Genomic DNA, 13,623 nt, shown 5'->3' with positions numbered 1-13,623 from the left:
CCACTTTTAAAATATATTAATTTAATTGCAGTTTACTTTAGAATTGTGTGCTGCTATGTAGTATTGTTCTGAAGAGGATGCAGCACAGGCTTAGCCAGAGTTAAATATGTCTGGTTTTACTTTTACTGTGGTATGGGAAGACAAGGCTTTGGTTTTAACAACATGCTCTAATCCCTTTCCCACTGGCCGTAGATAAAAAAACATTAAAAGAAAAATTATTAAGGTAGCATTAAAGAGGGTATCAACCATCCCTTTTAGAGAAAATGCTAGTTGCGATGATCAGGAATTATCACCACTGTTGTAGGTTTCTGATCTTAATATTTATGGGCAAAACACAAAAAGGAAGAATAACAAGGATGAAAGATGTATTCTCTATCTCTAGTGCTTTTCAGTTGTCTCATCACTGAAAAAACCAAAGGCATAGCTTATTGTCATCTGATCCAGTTAGAGACTCAAATCACTGCAAACACATGCCATTGTTGGGCTATAGAGTGCTTTATGAAGTTGCCTTTCTGCTTGCAGGGACCTATCAGTGTTGTAACAGAACAAATCTGTCCTCTTGACTAATTAAACTACACTGTCGTTGAAACAAGGCCGACGAGATACAGCAGAAAGAGGAGAATTAAGTGAGGAAGAGAATGATAGTACAAATGGGTGTTACGAACTGAACCAAATTCTTTCTTTTCTGAGTGTGTTCAGGAATAATCTCAAAGCTGGTAGAGAAGATGGTCGCTCAGTCCCCTCTTTTCTGTAGCAGGAAGGACCAAAGATTGTTATGGATTGTTGGGTCACTGCTGATGGTCCTTGGGTCACTCCTTCCAGATCCCATATCCCTCTTACTGATCCCATTCAGTGAAAGAAAAGATTCTTTGACACAGAAAGCAATCACACAGTAAACAGTACACAATCAGATTATTTCTTGATTATTTCAAATGTGAATTTTCCTTCCTTTTCTGGAGTCTTTCATCTTATTGTCATATTAATCTGTGACTTTAGCAGCACATTTGAAGGTCCCTTATTGCACAGTTATTTTAAAACACCTGTTTTCCTGCAGTCAACTTGCTTTTATTCTATCCTATTTTGCTAATTGTTGTGGTAAAGTTTTTGGCAGAGGCTGTAATGAATGTTTGTTTCCTAATGACATTTAAATCCAGACCTCTACACAAAAGAAAGGGATTATTAATTTGAGAGTTCTCCACGATCAAGAAGAAGACATGATTTACAGGGTTGTTTACTATCTCTATGATAATAATTGGAAAATAAAAGTTTATGTTTGGTAAAAATGAGTGAAGTAATAATTTATTGTGGACATAATTTTGTGGAGTAAATCACAAGCAAATTCTTCCTTTTTTATTTTATTCTTGCGGTTTATGATATACCCAACACTTGGTTTGGTTGGTTTTATATAAATTAAAACAGCTTCTTGTATATTTTATCCTGTTGTTGCTGAAAGTTGAACTTTCTTCTCACAATTCCCTTCCAACTAGTAGATGGTTCTACAATGCTTCTGTTCATAGTCTGCTTGGACTTCCAGTTCTTGTTCTGAATTACCTTGCTTTATTTAAAAGTCAGAGAGGATACTGTGTCATAACTCTCCTCTCCTCTCCTCTCCTCTCCTCTCCTCTCCTCTCCTCTCCTCTCCTCTTTGAAGTACGCTTTGACTCAGCATGAGAACACAAGAAACTTCCTGCAGGGCCAGACCACGGTCCATCTAGCACAGTATTCTGTCTCCAAGAATGGCAAGAGAAGCTGCTATTAAAAGGTGGCACACAAGCTTGATCGCTTTTTGTGGTCTGTTCCCTTCATACCTTGCCAACCTCCACAGTTGTGTTAGCAACGTCAGAGGGTACATCCCTGCCCTGTCTTTTTATTATTGGTTTATGGACAACGTGTCCATGAACTTGTTTAATGTCTTTTTGAACCTGCTGGTACATTATGACCTCCTGTGGCAGCAAGTTCAAGAAGGTCACTGTCTGCCTGGTAAAGACGTACTTTATTTTTGTCTGTTTTAAATCAATCTTCTACTAGTTTCATTGAGTGCCCTTTTGTTCTAGCATTGCAGGGTTTGGTGAACAACAGTTCCACCTTCACCTTATCCAATGCTTTCATAATTTAAGCCTTTTTATAGATGACTCAGAACAGAAGTTGATTTTAGTACTCAATGATTTTTTTGTTTTATGTGGGTAGTTTGTTTTGTTCTTTGAACATTGCCTGGCTTTTAGAAGTCTTGGGTCTGAAGATTTGAGGTCTGGAATTCAAAAGAAGTAGAATGGCAAAGACCTTTATGTATTTGCAACTTTCACTCTGCCTACACAAAGTTTTAACATGCAGTTTATAGCTTGTATAAATACCCTTCTGACACCTTCATACATACATTTTATTAAATTATGAATATAGTATTTGTAACTATTTTGTAACAGTAGGTCCTGCCAATTATGTTATGAAACCTAGTTATTTATTTAGAAAAAACTAGGGTGTCTTCTTTTGTCTGATTATGTATACAGACAACATTTGAAATCAGTAGCTGTAATCCAGGTGCCTTTCCAAGGGAAAATTCTTTAATTACCTGATGAATTTTTACTCCCTTTACACAGTAAGGAGGAAGCTGATCTTGAAAAACCTCTGAAAGTTATCCTGTAGTGGGCTGGCCCACTTAGTGTGAATGTTTGTAGTCTAACAGTTTAATTATGGGAACAGGGTCTTTTCTGGTTACACAGTGAAACGCTAGCACTATTTTCCCAAGTGTTTTGCTGTCATTACACTTGTGTGTGAGAAGTTGTCCCAAAGAACTACAGATATTTTATTAGCTGTAGCCTCATTACTGCTGTCTGTGTCCAAAGCAGTGCTTTCCCCTAACTCATACTGAAACAGCACATTTAGATTTGCATGCCTGCTTCACTGCCAAGATGTCATACTCCTCAAGCGGAAATTCTGGTCAGAGTAACATGAAGTTGAGTGAATTTTACATATGCCAAGCCAGTTATGATTAACCATTTAACACAATCTTAAAAAGGCTGTCTAGCTAGGAAATTGTGTCATTGTTGGAACATAATTTGTATAAAATGAATGATTAGTATCTTTTTGTACAGTTTTTCTCAGTGTCAAAAGCAACATCCCCTGTGGTACCCTATATGCTGGGAAAGACAATTTTAATGTATAAAATATGTTAAACTTTCTACTGAGGATACCCTTCAGAGTTAAGGCGATGCCACTCAGAGTAGAAACTGGTGACACCAGGGAGACAAGGTTTCTGAGAACAGGTTGGGTCCATGGGTTGGGTCCACTGCAGTTTGTGCCATCACAGTCCAAACCAGTGACCTTTCCAACAGCAATGTCTGTGATCCACCAAGCATTGTCAACTTCATACCAGTTCTCCTAGATCACAGTCACCAGTATAGGTCAGAGGCTGAAGTGGCCAACATACATCTGGAGATGCTGGGGAAAAAATGCTGTCGTTAAAAATATTCAGAATGGGCTTGATTTAAAGAAGGAACTACTTCTCTATCCTGTACAGCCAACATCTTTCCATTTTGCAAGATGCATAAAGATTCTTACCTATAGTTTTATGTTGTGTTCTGTGACAAGAATGAGTGTTTGTGAGTGGTCGTGATCATCAGTGATATCCCACGCCATGCTGTCATACCATTTGGTGTCCAAGTCTCTCTAACGGCGTCACTACAGCAATCTGTATGAGAACTTTCGCTGCCTTTCTGAAAGCAGCTGCACAAAATCTGCGGAAAAATAGTCTGTTACATACCCATCTAGACAGCCACACTATGGCAGCTCATCATCCTTTAAATCTCTGTGGAAAAGAACTGCTTACACAGTAGATGAAAATGTGACACTACTCAAGTGTGGGAGAAGAGATACCCAGAGCAGCAAACACACTCAGGGTTTGCTAAGCTCTGACAGTCAAGAATGGTGGGCAAGAGTCCTGGATACCCCTCAATCAAAGCAGGAAAGCCACATACTTCTCTGCAAGATGTTACACCAGTGTTAACCAAAAGTGAATGCTACGTGCTATGATGCATACCATCAATGCCCAAATACTCCCCATCTCCAAAGTATGGATAACATAAGCTCATCGAAAAAGTCTCTGAGAACCAAATTCCTAAAGCAATCTAAGTTCAGATCAGGACAAAAAGCATGTTTCAACTAGGCAGTTGTAGTGATGACTCACATCAAAGATTGCTTCCAACACAGTTTCAAAACAGCGACAGGCTATGTGGCACACTTTGGTGGAAGAGGCAGCTTTTAATAGTGTCAAAAATAGTGCACTGTAAATTAATACTGTGTTTACTGATGGGTACACACACCAAGTGCAGACATGCAGTGATGTGCATTAGCAACTCTTGCAATGGGATAGTGGGGTCGTTCAGAGCTTGGCATCACTGCTTTTTAATGTTTGTATCAGCAATATTCTGCTAATTCTTACAAAAAGATCATGCAAAGGGTCAAGGGCTGCTGTCCATTCTGCAGACTGTGACTCAGTCCAGAAAGCTTGTCTCCTCCTTCTACGTGAAGAACCACCCTGCTCAGAAGCCTTTGAATATTGACTTCTACAGTATCAAACTTAAATACTGCGACATTTTGAAATACGTTGAAAGGTCCCAAGCTTTACATACTATGTATGTCTGCTATCAAGATGAAGGGTAGAAGCATCTTACTTCAGAATACTTGGAGAGAAAATATTCTTGAGCCACGATGAAATAAAAAAGGAACCTCTGTGATAAGTGGAACTCTCAACTCCTTGGGTCGTTAGACCGTTACTGGGAATAAGAGAAAAGGAGTGTGGCCAAGAATCAAGAACTATTGACAGGAGCCATTCCTACATGCATTTTGGATGAGAGTTTCTCTCTTAGCATGACTGATACCTCCCCTCCTCTGCAACAGCATTCTCAGACCCAAATTTCAAGATGCAAATATAAGAATTGACAGGTCAATTTGTTATCAACTGTTCTTTAACACAGTTCCAGCCCAACTCAGCCTGTTTGATGTTGAGTAAAGGAGAATTTGAGGTCTGAATATGTAGTGTCAAGAGGGGTTGAAACTTCTAAAAACTCCCTCTGTTTGTAGTTGTGGAAGGTTGAAATTATCCATTTATTTTGACCAAGGTAGGTAGTGGGGTAACTTAAAGGGTACTTGTTTACAGCAGTAAAACAAATTTGGAGCTGATACAGCTGATACCGTTATCAGCTAACTCATTATTCAGGTTTTCCCCCTACCCTGATGCCTGTTATCATGACAGCAGAAGAAGAGATTGCTTTAACACGATTTGTTCTCAGCAAAATCACATTGGCTGTTACTTACGTTTTTCTTAACTTTCAGAACTCTTGATTATGAATTGTTTTATTATTTGGTCTGTTATTGCCCCAGGAATTGAAGCTAAGCTGACCAGTTCTTAATTCCTTAGCCTTTTTCCTAGCCTTTCAAAGACACATGCTGTGTTTCCCTTTTCTAGCCTGCCAGAACTTTCTACATCTTTCCCAAGTTTTGAGACTATCAGTTAGTTCTCTCAGTATCACAGATGATTTTTACCTGGCCAGGACAATTTGAAAACATCATACTTACATAACCCTTCTCTTATCTAGACCAATTTTGTACACCCTTTTCTTTGCTGTTGGTTTTACTAACATCTGATCACAGTTAAAACTTTTAGGGAGGACTGAAACTAAACAGATATCAAACACTTTCTGTTTCCTTGTGCTATCAGCTGGTAGATTGGAAGAGTAGAGAAGCAAAGTTTTCCCTTTGCCTTTCTGTTACTTCATTTTCTTCTTATCCCTCATGTCCTTTGCAGTTCCGTTTTATTTCATGCCATTGAACTTTTTGACTCTTGGGCATACAGGATGGTTGGGCAGCATCAAAAAGAGTATGAGTGATCAGGAAAGAGTTGGATTAATCTTAATGGAGGCATTGGGGAAAGACTAGTGGAGAACAGAAGTGGACTTCCTTTTCCATCCAATTCTGTCTCCATGATGGAGAAGAACACCTCCACTGGCTTGTGGATACACATACATTAGGGTTCAGTTTTGACTATGGAATCATCACATGCAGATGTGAAGAAAACAAACCGACAATAAGAGAAGCGAGCAGCAAATTAGTATTGCTCACACCTGCTTGGGAGCTTTCTGAGTTGAATACTGTGTGTATACAACTGTTAGATGGTGAATAGGCTTGTAAGTCAACTAAAACTGATGGAAAGGCTTAGGTAGGGATGTAATTATATGCAAGCTGGCACATTTTCAGAATTGCCTACTTACTTATGTGTGCAAAATCTGTGTCCCAAATCTAGTTACATTTTCTCAAATATGTGGTGGAGTTTGGAACATATGCATACCATCAAATATATAATCTTGTACGTATAGCGAAGGAATCCCTTTTGCTGTTACAGGTTGGGTTGTGCATTTGGAGAGTTTGTTCCATAAAGTTAGTGTGGATGCTAGTACCCTTTAAAAGAAGCTAATGGTAAATTCTCCTTATGGGCTGTGATTATCTGAAGCTGCTTTTCATGTCCAAATAAATGTATTAGCTTAAAATGTAGTGTTTTAATGGAATTTGATATATGTCATGTAGATACACATGAAGTATAATCTTTTTAAATGAAAATGCTTGGCTGAAGTTGGGCTTTTTTGCATAATGCTGTGTTATATTAAATTGTGAATTTTTAGTGCATCAGGATGAACGAAATCTCTCTGCATTGAAATTTAGGCCCTGTAGAGGGGTTTGGCAAATTGTTTTGTAATGCAGTTCACAATCAGAAACCACCAGTCCCAGGAGAACTACACTCTAATTGTAAACAGAGTGTTAATAAAATTAAAATTTGAAAAGAGACATTTGATGTTAAATTTGAAAAGTTTGGAGTATTGTGTAGTTCTCGAACCTTGATATAGTAGCTTGAAACTGCACTTCATAAATCAAATATAATGTAACTTTTCCAACATTTTTTAAAATGAATTCTTCCTAAATCAATTTTCTGCAGTGGTTAGCAGTAACTTTCCTGTAAAAAACTGTTGTGTAACGTTATGCTGAAGACAGTTCAAAATTAAATGCTACTTTTTTAATGTTATTCTAAAGTGAATTTGACATGCTTCTTTTTTGTCTTGCTCTCTTGCACAGGTATCATTTTTCTTGTTCATTATTTTTGTGGTGTATACCATGCTGCCCTTCAACATGAGGGACGCTATAGTTGCCAGCGTCTTGACCTCTGCATCTCATACGATTGTGCTGAGCGTCTGTCTATCAGGTACAGCTGTTGTAAAGGAACACTTGGTTTGGCAGGTAGGTGCTTTGTGGAATTAATGATTAATTGTGCACTGAATAGCCTGGTAAATGGGCCGGGAGTGCCTCAGTGGGTCCTTGAGAGTATAAATTTATTTCTCACTTAATTTCTGAATTGCTACAGACTTAATTCACAGGTAGTCACTTTCTAATAATGAGGGTGTCAGTAATGTTATGTCTTGCCGAATCGCATGCTTAAGTGGTAGAATCTACAGCCACGTAGTGCTTACCAATGTAAAAACTAACATTGCTTGAAAAATTACGTGATGCAGCCCTATTGTGGGAGATACATTACCAGTCTGGTATGTAAACCACATTGTTCCTCTCCTCACCTCATTAAAGCCTAACTTCCAAGGCCAAGGATTTTTTCCAGCTATCAGTGTTTGACTCAAAAAAGCATTGTTCCTTTGAATACCCTGAGGTCTGCTGGGTTAAAGATCTGTTGTGAAGACATGGCCCTCTCCAAGTCTGCTGTAGGGCTTGTCCTCCTTCTGTAATTCTCAGGCATTTGTAGGAATTTCACAGCCTCCTCCTGGTTGGGCCCCCTGGTTGAAGGGGACTGGCTGGCTCCAGACTCCATGATATTTAGGGAACCCATCTGTGTTTGCAGCTGGGTCTTGGCTTGTAACTCAGTTCTGATACTTTACTACATGACACACTGCAGATTAATAATTTTCAAAAATCCAAATATTTGGAGTTGTTTTTCCTTATTGTTTTGCAGAAGATCTTTTAAATGGTGAAATACTACAGTTTTTGTTGTAGTACTGTGACGATCCCAGCTGTCATTGATAGAAATCTGTATTTTTAAGGAAAAATTTAGACGTCATTTTGAAAAGCAAATACATAGGGTTTTTTTTAATATAATTATGTCATTTTAGGGAAACAGAATTATTTTAACTTTTGCATCAAAATGACACTGAAGCTTAAAAGTAAGTACGTTTTTATAAACATACCAGTAGAACAAGAAAGATAAACGTCATACTATTTATTGTGAATAGCATGAAGAATGAAGCAAATAGTTTCTACTTACCTTTTAAGTTACTTGAGCCTTATTTTGAAAAACATTGTGCCTCAAAAGATAACTTCAAAATTGTAGTGATTTTACAAAAGTCGTGCCTTGTAAGTTGTTGTTCAGGAAAATACATTTTATTTCCAGATATGGCTGCAGATCTGTGTAATATGGAATATGGAAATTGAAATCCCATAAACAAAATATGTTCTAAGATGTAGGTCTCTGTAGAAATTTTAAATGGTGAGATAAGTGGGTTTGCTTTTCTCTTGCTGATTTGGGTTAGTTGCATGTTTTTTGTGGAGGTTGCCAAGTTGTGCTGTATGTTAAGCAAGGACTGTGGTCATCTGCAGTCAATGTAGTATTTTAATAATTCAGTAATACAGTTATTGATAACTGTAGTGGAATAAATCAGGGAGAATGTTATTCTTGGTTTTATGTCAACCTATGGCTTTTATTCTGGGCATAGATAGGCTGCTAAAACAGTATTAGTGTTTGCCACTCCTTCCCTAAAAGCATTTTGGGTTAAAGTTGCTGTTTGCAGAACTTACTTATTTTTCCTGCCTAACTTTCTAGACCACTGACATTTGGTATATCTAAAACAGTACTTTCAGAAGATGTTATATTTTTAGACACATCATGTCTCCAGAATCAAAAGAAATAAATCATGGGCTGTGAGGTACAATTAGTGTCTCATCTCTTCTGTAACTTCCTGTTTCATTCAGAAAGAGTAGAAGTCTTTGAGCAATCTGTAAATTTGTTAAGAGTATTTAACTTCCAGGATGTTATTAATTTTCTGTTCTTTGTAAAGATTGTATTAAATGTTCTGAATATTTTGGCAGTTACCGAAAGTACTGAGTGCACTGCGTTCTTACGAATGTGTGGAAGGCACTAAATGCCACTATCACAGTTCATTTGCCCTCTGTACACTTTTAGATTACTATTGTTTATACTTTGGAGTGTAAGCAAAAAAATCTTTGTTTTGTGTTCTTTGCTTTTGAAAATTGAGACCACAAATAAAAGATTAGATCAGAGATACCGATTACACTAAAAAGAGAAATAACATTTGTCAGTGATAATACCTCAAATTGGTATAGGATAAGTGTGTGTAATTAACAACAACAACAAAAAAGAGCTGGTGTATAGCTGTTTGAAAGGACCATGATGTTGAATTTTTTTTCGGGGGGAAAAAAAGAATAAATTGGTGAGGCCTGGACTGAAGCTGCTTTGCAGAGTTCGGTCACCAAAGCCCAGAGATGAGGAACTACCAGTAGACTGAGATTCAAAAGCTTAGAGAAACACATTCAGGGCTAAGTAGACTAAATCTGGCTTGTGGAGCTACACTTAGCTTTGACAAAAATATATTATTTTGATTTCAGGGCTACTGATTTGTTTCAACAAAATGGAAAAAATACATGACAGTGTTAGCAATGAAGTGTATTTTCTTTCTGACATGGATTTTTTTCTAGAGGACAGGTAGGGAATCAATAGTATGCACTTCAGAAGCAGAAAGACAGTGGTATAACAAATCTACCTGTAGGTAAACATCAGATATTATAGCATATATATCCTGTATATACAGCAAGTATCCATATGTAGAGAGTACCTGCATCTCCTTTATAACTACTTCCTATGTATTGGAAGACTTTGATTAAATCTTCTCTGAGCTTTCTGTTCTCTTGGCTGAACAAACCCCGTTCTTTCAGTCTTTCTTCTTATGTCAAGTCCTCCTGCCTTATAATGCTTTTGGAAGCCCTCTGCTGGACCTTCTCCAATTTTTCAGCATCTTCCAGTGACTCTGGTTGGCATCTCATAGCATTTTGGAAGTTAATCCTACCTTCAGTCTATCCGTAGAGAGAAATCGATGTTCAGAACCATTTGCTTATTTTGAGATTTGGCAGAGCCTATCTTACTGGTTTTGTCATTCCTTTTGTTGTCCTCTGTAAAGTTTTACAGCCAAAACTGGCTTCAGTAAAGCTGAAAGGCTTAGCATGCTCTTGATTATCCAGTGTTGGTTGCAGTCAGAGATACTGAGATAAAAACCTCCTGCTGGGATAAAGAATCCTTCAACACACTCTGCTGGTTACATGAACTAGTTTCTGTTTGACCTAACCGTCAGTGTTAAATTTTTGTTCCTCTTTCCTAGTAGGAATTTGTCTAGCCTTGTCATCCAGCTTCCGGATCTCGTTTTTTGGCCAGTAGACTGACAGACCCAAGAGTACCCAATTTCTGTTTCTCCCATGACGGTACTTCTAGACTATCATGAATTTGCCTCTAACCTTTTTGTCAGTAAAATAAATAAGTTGCCTGCTTTTGCACTAGCTAAGCCTTTCATCACTTTCACAGTTCTTCTTTGAGTCCTTACTTGTGCTTCGTCAACATCTTTCTTGCAACGTGGACATTAGCCTTAGAGGAACGTGCCAGGAGCAGCTGCAGCAGCACCAAATGCTAATAGGTGGCTAGGTCTACAAAGGGGTTAGTGTGCTGTAGGGCTCAGCATGGAGACACAGGCTCTACAGTAAAATACCCGGTTAGTCTCCCCTTGCGGTTCTGTGGGGAGTTTAATGCACAGTTACACAATCTGTGACAGGGAGGAGGAAAGAGAGTCCTGTGTTCCGGTCTCAGTTTATGAAAAAGTAACTGTGTATGTATGGATATTTTTTTTTTTCTGTTGAAAATGTTAATCCTAACCCTTACAAGGCACACGGTCTGGAATCCGGGACTCTGCCCCCTCTTCCCAGGTGAGCATCCTACTGCCAAGCAGGCGATGTCGTTCTGTCTGCTCCTGGGAGCCTGGTGGTTAGGACTGCTGCAAGAGAACATGACGCTAATTATGGCGTTAAGGCATTTGGCTCAGAAGACTTTCGCGACTTAATATCCCTTTCAGTTATTGCTGGAATGGAAAGTATTTCACTGCCATCCCTCGCTATAAACACATAACGTGCTTCTCCCCAAACCAGAACAGATTCTAATCAAATACTTGTGTTTTTCCTGCTCTATTATCAACTGCTCAACCATTCTGATCTCATAATGGGTTGATACTATCGTTAGAGGTCATTTTGTTCTTAATTTGTTAAAAAAGAGCTAACCAAAATAATTAAACATCCTATAAGCTTCCATTTTTCTTTTTCCCCATGTTATATATATGAGGAGTGCGATTTTTTTATTTTAGTCTTTTAAAAAAGTATTGTTGATTTACTCTCTCAACAAGCAATTTTGTTGCTCGTGTAATCTTTTTTCATTAGCTGTGGCTAACTGTTTTCCAAATCTTGGCTAAATCACTACAAACTGTCATTCATGTTTTTTGTTTTGTTTTTTTTTATTTAAACTAGTGTTCCTTACCTTTTGGGATTTTTTTGGCAGCTCCTTGCAGCACTCTAAAAGGGGTCCCTTTTAGAGGCACAAAACTGTAACTGGGCAGCATGCATGTGTACAGTTTTTTATTTTATTTTTGGACTCCGTTCAAGAGCGCATATAGCAAAAAGAAACAATTTGTAACAACTTTTATGTAGTGTTTGGTCTTTGCTTGTGTGGTCAGTTCCTTTCTGGTAGCCTGGTATAAATAGATGGATAATGTTCTGTCCTGGTGGACAAAAACAAATGCTAAATTAAAACTTTGTTTTTTTCAAGAATGACTGAATTGGGAAATTCCAAGGGTACATCCACAAGATCTCGTGCATTTACCATCAGCTAGGCTGAGGTCTCTTATTACAATAAGAATTTTATTTTATGTGCTATGGACAGCTAAAGATGAAGCTGCTACCTTATTCTTATGTGACCTGCTGGTGTTTATGCACTAACTGGTGTTAGTGTACATCCAGATTATGGTTTCTGCTTGACTTCTGATTCATAAGCTTTTGGTATAATTTGTTTCAAGATCTGTAGTGACTAAGAAATTGGCAATTTTTTTTTTTTTTAATAAAGCCATCTTCCCTTTTTCAACACACTGTTGTTTGTTTTTTCCTGAATAGGCCATAGCTGCTGATTTTTAACTTAGCAATCAGGCAAATCTTCCTGCCCATTTGAATCTCTAACTTTCTTGCTACTAGAACCTCTTTGTTTCTGTGTGGAGGGGTTGGTGACCCAGACGCCCCCTTTTGGGGCCTGATTGGCTGTCCCAACACAGCCCTGCAGGCTGCAATGGGACCCTGCCTATTCTTTGAAAATGTTGATAGATTCAATTTTATGGACACTCTTCAAAGTTAGGTAGATAATTTTGATAGCATGTGGCAGGCCTTCCTCTTTTTGGCTACTCACAAGCCTGCTATTGGGGTCCTAATGGTCGGATCATTAAGCGTTTCAACCCTCAGAGCACTTTCAGCGGGTACCCCCTGAGGAACAAAAAGCCCTCTGGTATGGCTGCCTTTGCCATACTGATTCTTCGAGGCTGTCCCAGACTCCCACCAGCAACGCGAGCCTTCTGGCTTGCGTTGTGTATCTTCTTCCACAGATGGCAGTTATACTCTTCCCTATCTTTTCTGGAGTAACCAGTGGTTTTCTGCTGTGTGGGTTTTTTTATGGAGTTTAAAATATAAGATCTGCCGTGTGTGTGTTTTCTGTCTGGAAAATTCACGTGTTTTGTCACGGGAAACTGGTTAATCCGATATGATCTGTATTTGGCAAAAGTGCGCTGCATATATGCATATATGTACAGCTGGCCACACAGACTGACACACGCAGCACTCACACAAACACAGACAGAACCAATGGCCTCATCCTGTCCCCCTCTCTGGCTGACCAGGATGAAGGTCTGTCGGTGGATATGGTACCTTGCATATATCAATGCGCACGTACCGTGTGGATCTCTCCAGCAGCTGGGCTCAGGCACCCAGTCTGCCCAGTAGCTGTCCCTGGATCCCAGTCTCCCCAGTTGCTGGCACCTGGACGTGCGAGCCCCGCTCCAGCTGCTGATACAGCCCCCCTCGCTCACAGCCATGGACACACACACGGACATCTTTCTAGCAGTCTCCCAGGTCATGTCACCTCCCCACCAGCCGGTCCAGCTTGATCATTGCTAGTGCTCACACACTCACTTGCATGCCTCCACTTGCTCCAGTTGCTGACACAGGGGCCCCTGCGGACCATGTCCGTACCCCAGTTGCTGCACAGAGACCCCCATACACACACATGTTCGCACAGACTAGAGTCGTTCACCAAGAAAAAGAGTGAGAAATGGAGTTTAATGAGAAGGCAGGACAGACTGCAGTGGTCAGGCGCAGGGCATGGCCAGGCCAGCGTGCCAACAAGTAGCCTGCTTTACATGCAACTGACTCCTTTTATTCCGTTATCCCTCTATTTTCCCTTTATTTTGTTGTTTCTTCCCAAACCACCAC

At 39.2% G+C, this 13,623-nt stretch overlaps 1 protein-coding gene across 1 annotated transcript in view; it reads left to right on the top strand.

Moving 5' to 3' along the window:
* The window catches only part of ADCY2 (adenylate cyclase 2 (brain)), a 215,938-nt gene that overhangs the window by 40,807 nt on the left and 161,508 nt on the right, over positions 1-13,623 (top strand). Inside the window, exon 3 of the mRNA XM_009321919.1 lies at positions 7,120-7,281. Within this exon, the coding sequence (XP_009320194.1) occupies positions 7,120-7,281 (162 nt within the window). The remainder of the gene's footprint in view (positions 1-7,119; positions 7,282-13,623) is intronic.

The sequence above is a fragment of the Pygoscelis adeliae genome, unplaced genomic scaffold, assembly GCF_000699105.1.
Source record: "Pygoscelis adeliae isolate BGI_AS28 unplaced genomic scaffold, ASM69910v1 Scaffold144, whole genome shotgun sequence".
NCBI classification, from domain to species: Eukaryota; Metazoa; Chordata; class Aves; order Sphenisciformes; family Spheniscidae; genus Pygoscelis; species Pygoscelis adeliae.
The sequence above is the reverse complement of the archived record's forward strand: the minus strand, read 5'-3'. Positions and strand labels throughout refer to the sequence as shown.